The following is a 15,297-nucleotide window of genomic DNA, read 5'->3' on the forward strand; positions in this document are numbered from 1 at the left end:
TTAGGTACCTAGGTAGGATTGTACGAGTATGTATGCCTACCTAAGTACTTTTTAAATGTGTAGTAGAATTTACGTATAGGTACATAAATATTCATAATTTCAGTTTCTTTTTAAAGATATACCTAGAAACAGTACGAACGCAATATTATTGCATGTGTACCTACCTATTACTTGTTACCCACCTACATATTTTATTAAACTTAATTTTTTCATCCTTTACCTAGTTGATTTTTTTGTGACAACCCTAGACCCTAAAAATTTTTGTATGAAGATTGTGAGAAAATTACACATAACTTTGCCCATACAATTTAATGAAGATCTACTTATGTTGGATCATTTTTTGTAAGAGATTCGGCATCTCTGCCTTGTCTTGTACTTTGTCTCTTAAAAACAGCTACGTAAGTCTTAAAATGGCTGAAATATTAAAGGTGGGCAAAGTTGTATACTTTTCCACCTTACTTCGCCCACCTCTTTCTTCCTTATTTTTAGAGAAACTATTAAGAATATGATTATTTCAAGTATATATATTCATCCTAAATTCAATTCCCTACTCAAATAACAGCATCAATTCTGTCCATATTTTGTTTTTTCTTGTATATGATCAAAACACTGTAAAAAGCGGGCAATGTTGGAGGATATGACGGTAAGACTTTTTGTTTAATGGCCTTGCGATAAAAATATATTAATTGTTTTCACTTTCACATGAGCTCTTGAATTCTAACTATATGCTCTTGAAAAAAAAATATTTGCAGGACGCTTCACGGTAGAGATTGACATGTTAAGATACCGAGGATTTTCCAAAATTATAATTTATCCACAATCGTAACTCGTGACGCTCTATACAAACATTTGTAATAAAGATAATTTTTACGGCGCGATTGGTTGTTTAAAATAGAGTCTGTCATCACATACCTATGACACAATCACAGACTTGGTAAGAAAATCGATCCTCGATATGTCGTCATGTGCCACGCTTATAAAATATTCCGATATAATGAACTTACAATAATTGGACTTTAATAAACTTGAAACAATTGGGTTCACTTCTCTTGTTAGTAGGTACGTCTACATAACTGATATTTTTGTATGGATCAAATCCTGAAGTCCATAACTTGTGTAGCTCGTTAGTTATTTTGATACTTTGCAGAAGTTAAAGTATACTTATGTAACTTGAGGGCTTTGTTAAATTATTCCACCTTTAGCTCGACCTTTGCCTTTTAGAGGGTGACGTTTGTTCATTTCTTATGTAGGTTTGTACCTATAGCTATCTTACCTACCTACTAGCCGCAAATGGCTGACGTCATCAAAATCGTGAATTAACAACATCGGTGGCAAACTGCAAACATACCTACATAGTGTCTGTTTACACAATACCTGCCGTCTAACCTAATTTCTCCTCAGTTTTGTGGTTTGTTAACGCATACATAATAAAAAATTAATAGCAAAGCAATAAGAAATCGTGTTCTTAATGGCTTTGTGTAGTTATTTTTATTAAAAGTAATTAGTTGTAGAGTCATTTGTGTTTAACGCTCAATCGATTGCATTTACGAATGGATTTTGTAATAAAGTCTGTCCTCATGCATGCTGCATCAATAGACGAGTGCATGTTTAGTTGAGATATGATAGCGGTGCGATACATGCCGCGGCCCGCGAAGACGGAGTTCCGTGACCACGAGCCTCGAAGCTGAATCGCTGACAGTGCTGAGTGGCCGTGCTCGCTACCGAGTGCCACCAGTGCGCCTCCGACCGCGACGTAGAGCGCCACGACGTCGTACATCGATCTTATTTTCTACCGCGAAAACAAACTCACGCAATTATCTTGTAGCGATAACACGATAGAGCGCGCTATCAGTTCGTGATATCTAGCCAGTGTGATAAGCGATAAAAGGCGAAGTGGTCGACGCCTGTTTTCTGTGTTTCCTATTATGTAAAAGTTTATAGTGTCGGTAAAAGAAAATATGACTACCATGGCGGCTCCGAAAAAGACGATCTCGGTTTACGACTACCCAGAGCATCTAAATCCGTTCCGAGAAGAAGATAATCATAATAAGATTAGGTTCTGGACGATCGGCCGCAAGAGTAGATCAAACAGTATCAGCTTTACTGGGATCAAGGAGTTAAAAAATTCGTGGTAAGTGCAGAACACGTATCCAATTTACAAACATAACAGAGTGCCAAATTGGTTGTAGGAAGTTAAACCGTGTTCAAACGTAGTATTCACGTACTTCTGTAGTCCGTGATGTAATGAAAATGATATCTTAAATCAATATTTAAGTAATCCAATATTCATAGTTGCACGAACGAGAGTATTCTGTTGAGGAAAACTTTTGTGGTTAACAGCTCTATATGAGAGTAGAGTATAACAAGTAACCGCAGTAAGAATTAGTGTTGTCTTTCGATGTATAAAATTGTAAGTCACTGTTTGTTTAGCGACAGAAGCATATTATTCTTGTATTAATAATGTATGCGTATGGACTTATATCCGGTTATTAATAACTGCAGTCAGTGCGTCACCTACTCTACAGTTTGATGTTCAGCCTTGAACATTGACTAATTTCAGATGCAATTAAACTTTATTTCAGTATGTTTACGTTTTATAGCGGTTTTATGTACAGTCCTGTTATAGATATGTGTAAGACAATTATTGTCGAATAATCTCTCATTTACATACAAGTAATTAGTAACTGTAATCTTTGAAACGAAGACACGTTATAGGTAGAAAGGTAACTAACTACATTTGTTTACTCGTGTTTTGATAATTTTATTTTGATATTTTTTCCTTTCTCATGATCATTGAAGTTAATACTAAATACTATAGTAGTAAGTAGTAGGTCTGGCGCATCGAGGGTTTCGTAAAATTATTCAACATTTATTATAAGTACATATTATAAAAATATCTCACGAATAACGAGTACCTAACGAAAAATGTTACCCTACAGGCTGTGCGGTAACTAACTAATAACTATCATCTTTTAATTACCTACACTATTACTAATGGATATACCTACTTACTGCGTACTTAATATTGGTGGTCAAAGTGTTTCTGTTATTATAATTACTAATCATAATTGTGTACGATATTATCACAGTATTATTATATTGTGGGAAGAATAACACACTACACAATGATTCATTATATTATGATGAAGCTATCGTGTCATACTTATTTATTTAAATACCTTCTAAGTATGCTGCAAACAATGACATGCACCCAAAAACACTGTTTACCTGTACCTATCTTACGGCTTATTCAAAAATATATAATTGATAGATTATCTCTACAATTATTATATTATATTTATGATTTATGGCAAGTATCTTGTCGGGAAAGTACCTCTCTACGGTCTACCTCTCTACAATACAAAACACCAAAGTTCGACCGGCTCTTCGATGATAACTCTTCCTAAAAGTTTGTATACTTTTAGAGCAAAATTACCTACTCGCATTCTTGACAATAAATTTCGTTCTATCACGTAAATTTACATTATTCTATAATTGCACAGATTTTTCCTGCTGGTCCAATGTGCTGTTGTGGTGCTTTATTTTAAAATAGATTGTTTGAGCTTCTCATGTACATTATCGGGCATAAGAAGGTGCCAATTATAATGTAAAAGTTCACGTTTTCAAGAATCAAAAAGGTACTTAATCTAGCTACGTATGTTTACATGTTTATCATGTATGAGTACGACCTTTTGAAGACTGATTTAAAAAAAACTAACTAGAATCTTGATGGTTAATTATATTCCTTCCTTTTTATAAACCGACTTCAAAAAAAGGAAGAGGTTATCAATTCGGCTGATATTTTTTTTTCGGTAGAGTTCAAACTATATAGAGACACCACGGTTACAGTAAATTGGAAACTAAATGATAGAAATGTATTTCGATTACTACATACACCTGTAAGGTGTAACCTATATTATCGATTTTGGGTTGTAACAAGTTATAACACAGTCATCTTCATAATTGAAACAAAAGAATCGATATCGACAATGTAGAGCAAACGCTTATTCTGCATTCCAGAAATACTTATCTTATTTAATTATATTGTGGTGTTCTGTAGGGATTTTAGGAAAATATTGATTACAAGAATACCTAACTAACAAAAAATATATGGATGAGCTTTGAATTTTGATACATTATGGATAAACTGGCTGTCAGCAAGGAGGAGGACATATACCTATAAAATTATTATAATACTGACTGTTGTTTACAAAAGTTTTTAATTTAGATACTCAAAGAAATACTTATTCTTAAGTGTAGAATACTTGGAACCTTATTTTATATACATTAGAATATCCACTGCCAACGATGTCTAGGAATGTTTAGGTTTAGTATTAAAATTCATGCATGTCTTGAATAACGTAAGTGTTCAGACAATTATTTATAGTGTTGATGTCATTTTATTATACTCTGTAAACAGAGGAGTACCGAGATATCTGATGTGTACTTTATACAAGTACATCCATACTAATATTATAAATGCGAAAGTAACTCTGTCTGTCTGTCTGTTACTCAATCACGCCTTAACTACTGAACCAATTTGCATGAAATTTGGTATAGAGATATTTTTATATCCGACATAGGCTACTTTTTATCCCGGGAAATAGGATAGGTTTTATCCCGGAAATCCCTAGGGAACGGGAAATATGCGGGTTTTTCTTTAACTGCGCGGGCGAAGCTGCGGGTGGAAAGCTAGTAATATATAAACAAGTTATTGGAAGGAAAAACTTTTTTCGCTTATTAGATTCACCAGATATTTTTTCGATGATAAATTAATAATTAAATTTAAAAATTAAATTAATAGTCGACTGTGTTGTAAGTCTTATATTTATAAATAATATGTACTTTATAATTAGTTTATATCACTTCTCAAATAAGAAAACAACAACAGAGGTTAGTGACATTGAAAGGTATTCAGCGATCAACTTACCTACTGTGGTCATTGGCTCTGGGCCAACTCTGGGCCATAGCCTTAGATCATTTACTTAATGATCTAAGGCCATAGCCCATAGCACATAGCCCATACTTCTAGCATTAATATACGTATAGTTGTTACGGAGATATTTGTTTATTGCATGTAATCGGACACCATGTAATACATAGTGGTTTAATTAAAATATACAGGAACGGAATGAATGAAAATGAATGAAAAATACTTTATTGCATCGAAAATACATAATAGATACATATAACAAAAACAAGATACAGAAACAGCAAAGGGCGGCCTTATCGCTAGGTAGCGATCTCTACCAGGCAACCTAACAATCAGAGGAAATATAACATAGGATGTGAGTGAGAAAAAATAAGGCAATACGGAACGGAATGTTATAGAACCTATAGAAAAAATTATGAAGTCAGAAGTAGGTACGCTTTCCATAGTCGGATACATTAAAGGAAATTATATTATATGAATTACAATTTATATTCATTTGAAGAAGGAGGCAAACAAAGAATGGATGTTTCGCAATTTAAATGATTTCTACAAAACATTGTTATGTTCCAAGTATTGTATTCGTTTCAGGGTAATAACCTCTTCACCTTTATTTTGTCCGGTAAAAAATATGAAGGTAGGTACTCGCACAAGTTAATAATTAAATTAAGAGATTGATGAGTTCGTCAATATTAATAATGCTGGCCATACACCATACTTTCTATCGTCCAATCAGCATAACGCTGTAGCTTGATCCAATCTGCGGTTTGTCCATAGAGACCACACACACAACGTTTGAATTGTCCAATCGGCAGCAACGTTCAGTTGAAGCCATGGCGTCACCGGTGACAGACGACGATGTTTTAGCCGTTTTGGGCGTTTTATTCGTAAAAATGAAACAAAAAAAGGATTACATGCCGGGAAGCTTAGGAAGATTATTGTTATATATATGTACCTATTTAATGAGAAGTACCCAATGTGTTAAGTAATCTGGTACTTCATCTATCTCCCAAACAAATCTTATTCAAATCCGTAACCGTTGACATCTAAACATCCATATACTTTCATATTTATACACCAAGCGAGCGAAGCGCCTATGCTTCAGCTTGGACGAAAAATGACCAGAAAATTGACCAGACTGAAGTGACGATCGCATACCGCCATACACGGTCCAATCGACATGATCCAATCGCCATGATCAAGCCAAAAGAATCGAAATTCGATTGTTCCGTCAAGTATAACTATCATGCCAAATAATGCCAATCCACTCCCACACATGGTCAGTTCTAACTGATCCAATCGGTAGCGTCATGCCGAAGGGACGATAGGAAGTATGGTGTATGGCCAGCATAAGATGCGTATTTGTTTCAAATAGGTTTGATTAAACTTCACCTTTAACTAATATCATTGCCTTTTATTATTTACAATTGCAACCTTCACATTGATTTAGATATTTTATTACTTCAATTAATTGTCATTAATGAACTGCGACCACCGTTATTTGATATACCATAAACGTTTCTATTATGTAAATATATTGCATTTTTAACTGGTACAATTCAAATTCATTAGCCCATTTGAATGCAATATAAATTAAACTGGGTAGGTGGGTAGTTACGCAGTTGCAAACTTTTTAATATTTTTCTGTTTGTAAAACAATCGCGTTCAGTGAAAATTGACATTTTGGTACTCACTCAATATTAAAAATTTGTTCAAATTTTGAAATCGATAAATACCTAGCTAGCTTTATATTGTAGGTATTTCGTATAACAGCTTTACCAACTTATAAGACGAGGCCAGAATCTGAAAACAATGACTGTTCAAGTGTGTCAATTGATGCATAAATTTCATAACTCTAAATAGCCGGAGCTAATGCAATAGCACATAAATAACATATTTTATTTGAACACCTAACTATGTATATAATATATCCTTGTTAAAAATGAGGATAAAACGTAGTAAGTATTTATACTATTATTATTTAGATTTGAGATGCTTACCTGCCTGCAGAATGCAAAACAATGAATATGTACCAATAATAATTTATCCTGCGTACCTCATAGATAAGATTAGATAAAACTCATCCTTACCTTATAAAAAAATATTTTACTATCTCCTCGGAGAAGACACGGTCTAATAATATAAGCTTTACCTAAGGGTAAGCCATGGTTTCTAACGTTTTAAAAACAAATGCATTAGGTAGTATTGATCCAAGTAAAGTGTATTAGACTATAAAGACTTACTTTCAGATTAAAATAATAGTTTAATTAATGTTACGTCCACGCAACCATACAACAGAGAAACCTTCTTTGAGGGCTATTTATGGTACCTATAAAGATTTAACCTTAGATTACAAAATAAAATACAGATGGAGCATGTCAATCATTCATCGCCCTTGTCAAAGAAAATACGAAATCAAAAACGAATACGTTCCTCCGCTAGTGCTATAGCGATTCTAGTGTCATGCAATACGTCAAAAGGGGTTTGATATTTTAGTAAAAAAATGCTGTCTTGTGATATTAAAACGCTGTAAAACTTGTTCCCGAAAACAAACAAAAAGATAAAACATCGTTTTACAGATTTTCTGTAGATTATTTGGCTTATTTAATTTTGTATACAAATAATAATTTTACAAATACGAAGGAATTCAAAACTTCAACGTATGCTGCCAGTATTTTGAAAATGAATTTGCCATTTTTAGGGGTAAAATGGTTAAAAGATATTCGGGGTAGTTAGTGATGTTGGATTTTTCGATCGTGAATGTGATTATTTGTATAGTGCAATAAAAGTTCATGGTCATTATTAGATTATTTTAAAAAGCATTATACATTTTTTTGTTACTTTTATAAAAAGCGTCGTTTTCGCTTGCGATTTAATTCATGTGAACACATGATGGATATGATGAAAATAAAATGTCCCGCATTCTCGACTAAAAACTACCGCTATTCGCATTCATATGTTTTGAAAAATAAAAACTTTTTTTAATGTAATTTATTTAATAAATTTAATGTAATTTATTTAATAAAAATTGAATAAAATTATTTTGTCCATGTATTATATTAGTAGATAGGTGATAAAATAATTTTACAATATTATAAAATAATATCAAAAACCCGAATTTATATTAAAATAAAAATTAAAACATGACTGCTAATAATTTATGTAGCCTACGTCACTACCACCACAGCTACCTTCATAATTCAGATGATTGCAATGACACCTCATAAGTCACAACTCAAAATCGATCCAACAGTTTATATACTGCAGGGCGTGTCAAAGAAATATTATACATACATACCTACACTCGAAAAACATAACCCTCTTTCTTCCGTAGTCGGGGAAAATTTTGGGAAAATTTTCAATATCTGGTAACATAACACCCACACAGAAGCACCGTGTACGTACAGTGCAACGGCGAAATGACAGCACACATAGCTTTATGGAAATGACGATAAATTATTCGGTTTAGTTCGGCAACGCTCCATCTGTCTTTTATTTTGTAATCTAAGGATTTAACTCCTAATTTTAATAGAATAAACTGTATGGCATTTAATCTGTGTATCTGACTGCATGATAAAGTTTACAGTATGAATCATTGAAAATACTTCACCTGTACAGGAATGTGGGTCATTGTTTGGTTAGTGCTGCTTCAGGCATTAATTATCACTAGATCCGAAGGTCCTAACCTCGTGAGATGAATTTTCTAGGATAGGTACGTTTCTTTGTACGTAAACATTATTTTTTCTTAGTAGCTAAAGTGCGCGACTAGACTCGCATCTAAATAATCGCTCATGAAATGCTCTACATTTTGTATAATTGATTTTAAATACAGCTTTACTAATAATTGCACCCTATAACAAGTATCATAATATTCATAGCTCAGAACTTTGGACGGGGTTAACCGATATTGATGATTCTTCTTTTATTTGGAAGGTGTGAGGTTTGAAAGGATCTGCGGTGCTTTCCGGTTCCGGTTGGTCCCATTTAAATACCTATTGTGTTTTGTTGTCCAGTTTTGATAATTTGAATTCGGTGATGTTTTTATAAAGTATTATAATATATTTGTGCTATAACTATAGGTACTTTATAGATAGGAAGGTTTTATGCTGATTATGTCACTATTTCATACATAACTAAGCGTTCATTTAAAAAATGCACTTAAATTGTTGTTATCATAAATGTTTTGATTGCAAATTGGTTTGAACGGTATAGTGATTCCAGTAATCTAACCAAGGGGTCAAACTCAGTTTATCAACTAACCTTGTGAGATTTATACTTAATCACTATATAATTAAAAAATATATTTATATGTAGATACATGTTATATTATGTAAGTTTTTCTTCAAACTTATTTTGCTTCGGCGGTTGGCCTTCCAGAGGTTGGACCCTTTTATATTACGGTACGTGTACTTGTGAGTTGTGACTGTTAAAACGATTGTTCCAGCTTAATGGCATTAGTCACAAACTTAGATTTGTTTACAGACTCGCAAATAGGTCATCAAATCCAATGTCGAATGCATGTTTACAGTTTACACTTGCGATAACTATGCCATTATGTGAAACAATTTGTAGAAGTGTAGAACACATGTCATAATGAAAAGTTTAAACACGTGATTTTCTTTTGTTGATAAAATACTTTACATAATACAGATATTTTAATACTTTAATTATTATGTAAAAAAATAGATAGCTCTACCTACTCATAACTCAGCTCCGCTTCAGGTATTTTTACGTTATTAATTGTATACTTATGCAATAATTAATTGTTATATTATTAAGTGACTTGTGAGTGATCATAAATAATATGTTCAACATCTAAAAAGAATAACAATTTACGTAGGTACACTCAAGATTGATTCCTGTAGAGATCTGGTAAACTTCAAATAAAATAAAATTAATCATTGTGTGTAATATGCAGAAATTAAACGATAAAACTTGGTTTATTAAAGTCTTATTGCCCTTTGTAACCCCGATTAGTTTTAACCTTGTGAAACAGCGGCGGTCGATTGAATTCTATATAATACCTAACTATGTACCTAACTACTAAGTAGTTATAATTCTATGAAAATTCCATTTAGCCGTTTCGTTAAAGTAGCTCCTCAAAAAGAAATTGAAAAGAATTCTCAGTATAGCACGTCCCTTGTTTCAACCATTGCAAGCATTCATACACGCAATCTATTTCGTCACGGCGCAGTAAGAACTAAGAACATAAAATTTTATCACATTTCTATATTTTACTGTTAATCAAATTAACATTAGTGGAGTTATTTTAGTTAATTAATTAACTATTTTGAATAATTATATCTACTAATTAATGTCAACGGAAAAAAATCCTATATGCAAATTGCAATGCCGAGTGAAATTTTGTTAATGCTCTGTTTTTTCTACTGTTAAAACCCTCGAACAGGAGATCTACCAGTCTCATATAGCTCATCTTTCGGTTGGTCACGGCACAATTGCGATCGCTCAAGTGTATCGAGTGCACTAAACTTCCATTACTTTTGTCAAGTGTTACGCCTACAGACATCCGCGTACCGACCTGTGGGATTTTCTTTCTTAACAATGAAGAATGGACAAGCCAATAAAAGAGTAATTGCTTTTGAACTACATCATATAATATCTCGTCTTTATTAAAGCACGATCTTGAACGTGAACAATACCTGTATAGAATGTACGTAGGTGCCATATAAAACGTAACTACAGGCTACATTCTACGTAAATATATTGCATTATACCTTACAAAATGTTAAGTTTCCGAATCAGACATAATCTCACGTAAACCTAAATGTAGGTGTAAATTTTTACCTAACTTTACCTTAGACGAGATTTCACGAGGTTTTGAGAATAATCTGTAAATCTATGTTAATTTCAGGTCCTTGCGGTCGTTTATGAAAAAGGGGAAAAAAGGTGAACAAGTACAAACATCAACACAAAACTTGAAGCCTAATAACCACGTAAATGGCGATAGCAGTCCGATTGTGTTCAGGCGAGCTATGCAATGTAAGAAAGTTTAGTACCTACCTAGTTAATTTGCATCATCTTATTCTAAGCCGCGTAATGTAAGATAATAACCTAAATGCATACTACTGATAGGTACTGTGGCCAAAACTAGAACTACAAGCGCTTTATTTTATTCATTATTATTTTTTTTTCTCACAATATTAGCTTATGCCTCTTAGGTAATGACGGACGCTTCAGTTTGGTTGATGTGATGTGATCTACTTATTGTAAAATTGTATGTATTACAATTAAAATTAACCAAGAGAAGAAGTAGCCCTGTAACCCTGTAACCGAGTAGGTACAATACAAACATATGTACATAATAATAATAATTTGCTAATGGACAGGGTAACATTATTTTTATCTAACTGGCCGAACCCTAAGTATCCTTTCAAACGAAATGTTCCGGGCCAAGCCCTCTGACCCATATACTAATGGTGTTTACAGACTCGTCGATGTCCAGAAGCACAGTCGGCTCACCGGAACGGACGGACCGCTACGTGTATGGTGGGTCCGTCACGCCTCTACCACGGTCGCGGTTTCAAGAGCGCTTGCGAAGCTCACAACAAGACATTAATAATTCACCTAGGTAAATAATTATTCATCTACCTACCTATTTGTGCAATACCAATAAACTACATGACAAGAAAGATTATTGCTATTAAGTACATATATAAATAATTGCAATAATTAAATCTCAAAGAATGAAAATGACCTCGGCATTTTACCAAGGAATATCTACATGATAAAATGTATCTTGCAAGTTCGCAACACACTTGTGAGGTTATTGCTAAAATGTTAAAGTAATCTTTATAATAATATGATAATCTATCTATAGGTACCCACAGAATTAAACGGTAGTAAAGTCGAATCATGTAATAATTTCAGTGCAACACCTCGCATGGCACGCAGTGACATAATGGGATCTAGATTGAGTGTAGCCAGCACAAATCCTTTCGACGAGCCGCCAATCCCACCTGTAAGAGCATCACGACGTAAAAAGAACCGAGCTCCGCCACCTCCTCCATCGGCAAATTCCAGTACAGTTACTAACGAATCGGTAAATATTTTAATAGAATCACTTTTTTTAAGCATACGACTAAGGTATAGCTTTAGTTTACCTTACATGTAGAAATGAATAGAATAACATATTAACTTATAGGTAGCACCTATTAGGTACCATAAGTTGTTTGACATCGGATGTTTACTATTTGTAAAATGTAGATAAATGACTGATAAGAATTACGAGGTATAGGTAAACAAGTAATCAATAAATATTTAAAGTTTGTTGATATTGTATCTAAGCTAACTCTGATTAAAATGTTTTATTTTTTTATTGAAACAGATTAACACAAGCGTGGATTCTGAACTTCGAATCACAGAAACTGCAAATAAGACTAAAGAACGTGATGATGATATTGATGAATTAAACCTTAAAATAGAACTACGAATAGTTGAAGATGAAGAAGACAAGAAAACAGCGGATAATGGGACGGCTTCTGCGGTTGACAATAATGAAAACGAAAAAATTAAAACCGAACAATTAGATGATACTGCAAACCCTGCCATCGAAATTAAAGAAGAGGAACAGCAAGGTGATGTAAATGACTCTATAACGGAACGTGAAAAACTGACTAATGCAGAATCCGAAGACGATATCCTGAATAAAGTATCGTTCTCTAAAGTCAATATATCCAAGTATCGAAGAAATTCAAGCGTAAATGAAGATGACATTAGATTACGGCGTGGAAATTTAGAGGACTTCAGTCTTTCAAATAAAAGGTGCAAGAGCTTAACAAATACCATGGACGGAAATTATATAATTTATGATATAAATTTAAATGATAGTAAAAGCATTGACGTTAACAGTAACGAAGAGCCACAAAAAGTAATATGTAAACTATATGATGAAAGAAAACAAAGCATTGATAATTCGGTATCAAGTACAGAAAAGGAATTCCTGGAAATAGATAAAGCTACAAGAGAGTTGGAAAGAGAGATAAGTAAATTAAATTCTGCCTTGCACGAGGACGATCTGTCTCTAGGCGAGGGCAGGCTTTCGGTTTCTGATATAAAACGCAAATTCGATAGGAATGACATGTCGTCCCCCAATCCTATACCAAAGCCCAGGCGAAGTCATTACGGGGGATCTAGTTCACCGATCAATAACAATTCAGAAACGTAATCTGATACGGTCAACTAAAATTTATTATAATTGAAAATGTATTTTAATATCTACTACTAGTTGTTGGATCTCAGGTGTCAGATGAAGTTAATTTAATGGGATAGTAATTTTAATTTCAAAATTTGTTATAATTTATTTTTTTGGGATCAAAATATTGTTTTTTTTTTCGAAATGCGGTGCTAATTTGTAATAATCGCGATACCTACTAAACAAATATGTAGTACTATTCTCTTAGTAGTATCTTTACAACTATAATGTTTATACTCAAGTCGTGACCGTAATGTTATACGTAAGTAATTCAGATAAATCAAAATTGTTTAAGTACCTACAAAGGAATCCTGCGAATACTTTTGTATAGCAAATAATATTATTATGTACTCTTATCCTAATTGTTTGTTTGTTTGGTAAATTGCGGTACCTATATCTTCTATTACTCTACTAACTACTTGATTTTTGTGGTGTTACCATAAAGAAATATTACGTAGGTCATGGACGTATAAAAAAAGACGGACGCCGTATTACGAACAAACAACGTGAAGCCACCATAGTAAGCTAGCGATCGTGTAAAGACAATAAACACGCACACACTCTCACCATAGTAAGCTAGTCGGCCGCCATTACGTCGTGAACTACCGACTGATTAACTGCGTCACTGTTTCACAAAAAATATTTAAAATGCCGTCTTGCGTGGTTAAATGGTGTCGCAACAGTACAATTTTAAATAACAAAACACAAGGGATTACATTCCACAGGGAAGCAAGTTATTTCTTTTGTGTTTTAATGACAAAATTATTACGGCAAAATTTATAGAAAAAAATACAGCCGCCATTGTCATCAACACAGCTGTTGCCATGGCAACATGGCACACACACATGGATGTTTCGCCGCCATTACTAGGCTTCACTCAATGTTTAGGCGATATACCGTCCGTCTTTTTTTATACGTCCATGACGTAGGTATTAAATTTTATTTAAATTCGTTGTCTATAAGAATGGAAAAACTAGCTTTTCACACATCTAGTCTCTAATATAAGAGAAATTAAAATTGTTATCCTTGAGAGACAAGATTTCAAGCATTACAAATTTGTAATTTAGTTTATACATTAAAAATATGATTAAATTATAAAACTTAACAATGAAAAAATAATATATTATTAAACATATACCTACACATATATGATATTATATGTATATTAATAAGACTATTCGCTGACTTTCAAACCTGGTGGCTTACCGCTTAAGTAATATTGTAATGGAGTATGAGAAAGTTTTAATCGGTAAAGACAATTTTGTGAGACCTTTACACGTCAATAATTAATAAATGTATAGTTTTTTTAAACTTCAAGATTATAATATTATCATGTAAATTAAAATCAATATTATGATTGGTAAGATTAAGCGTTGTTATATAAAATACTATTTTATTTTGCCATTAGTTATAAATAACTCATGTAACATGTTAATATCATTTTATTATACAAGTTAACTTACAAGGATGTTACAAGGGATAAAAGCATAGCTCTATATTGTGATAACAGTTTATTTATAATATTAATTATTATTATAACGTTATATACTATTTTCTGTTTAATATGACACAATATAATAATTAATAACTACCCATAATAATAATAGAGCAGGCCTTATGCGAGATAAGTTAAGCCTTTGTAGCTACAGAAAAATAAAGAATATAATGTCGTTTGCATTCCTTATCGTCTATTCCTCCTACTATGTTAAAGAAGCAGAAGAAATAATTAAGTCTTATTTTAATATTCGTGCTGATGGGATTAAGAAAATTAATCTATTAGTGTTTGCATCTAATGCGTAATTGCATCTATTCTATAAACCGTAAATATGGATTTAGCTCATCTATCTTTATCGCCTTTCTTTCCTTTCGATATTTGATTGTCGCATTAAAATATTAATTATTTGTTATTGTTTAATAAAAATACCAAAGCATTTATTGCTATGTTAGTGACATTGTAGGACTTTAGTTAAAATATTTATATTTTAATTTATTAATCAATAAATGCATGATAAATCATAATAAATAGCACAATGATTGTGTGATATATAAAAGATTCCTATTTATATTTATATATTGTTGGGTTTTGTAACATACACTGTTAATAAATATATTTTAGTTTGAAATTGTCTTTCATTTCAAGAATTGGCATTGTAAC

At 32.7% G+C, this 15,297-nt stretch overlaps 1 protein-coding gene across 2 annotated transcripts; it reads left to right on the forward strand.

Moving 5' to 3' along the window:
- Window positions 1-1,619: 1,619 nt before the first annotated feature.
- LOC149487819 (uncharacterized) lies at window positions 1,620-15,265 on the forward strand. 2 transcript variants are annotated; one of them, XM_089696488.1, is made up of 6 exons: window positions 1,620-2,131; window positions 10,803-10,930; window positions 11,378-11,519; window positions 11,819-11,990; window positions 12,276-13,600; window positions 14,072-15,265. In XM_089696488.1, exons 1-5 carry the CDS (start codon window positions 1,959-1,961, stop codon window positions 13,113-13,115), a joined length of 1,455 nt encoding a protein of 484 aa, XP_089552614.1. In that variant the 5' UTR covers window positions 1,620-1,958; the 3' UTR covers window positions 13,116-13,600; window positions 14,072-15,265. The 2 variants fall into 2 exon arrangements, with proteins under 2 accessions (XP_089552614.1, XP_089552616.1); XM_089696490.1 differs by lacking the exon at window positions 1,620-2,131 and adding an exon at window positions 10,302-10,519.
- The last annotated feature ends 32 nt before the right edge of the window (window positions 15,266-15,297 follow it).

Source organism: Colias philodice, chromosome 6, assembly GCF_061535455.1.
Source record: "Colias philodice isolate Cphi_HAF_F1 chromosome 6, ilColPhil1 Martin Lab GWU primary, whole genome shotgun sequence".
NCBI classification, from domain to species: Eukaryota; Metazoa; Arthropoda; class Insecta; order Lepidoptera; family Pieridae; genus Colias; species Colias philodice.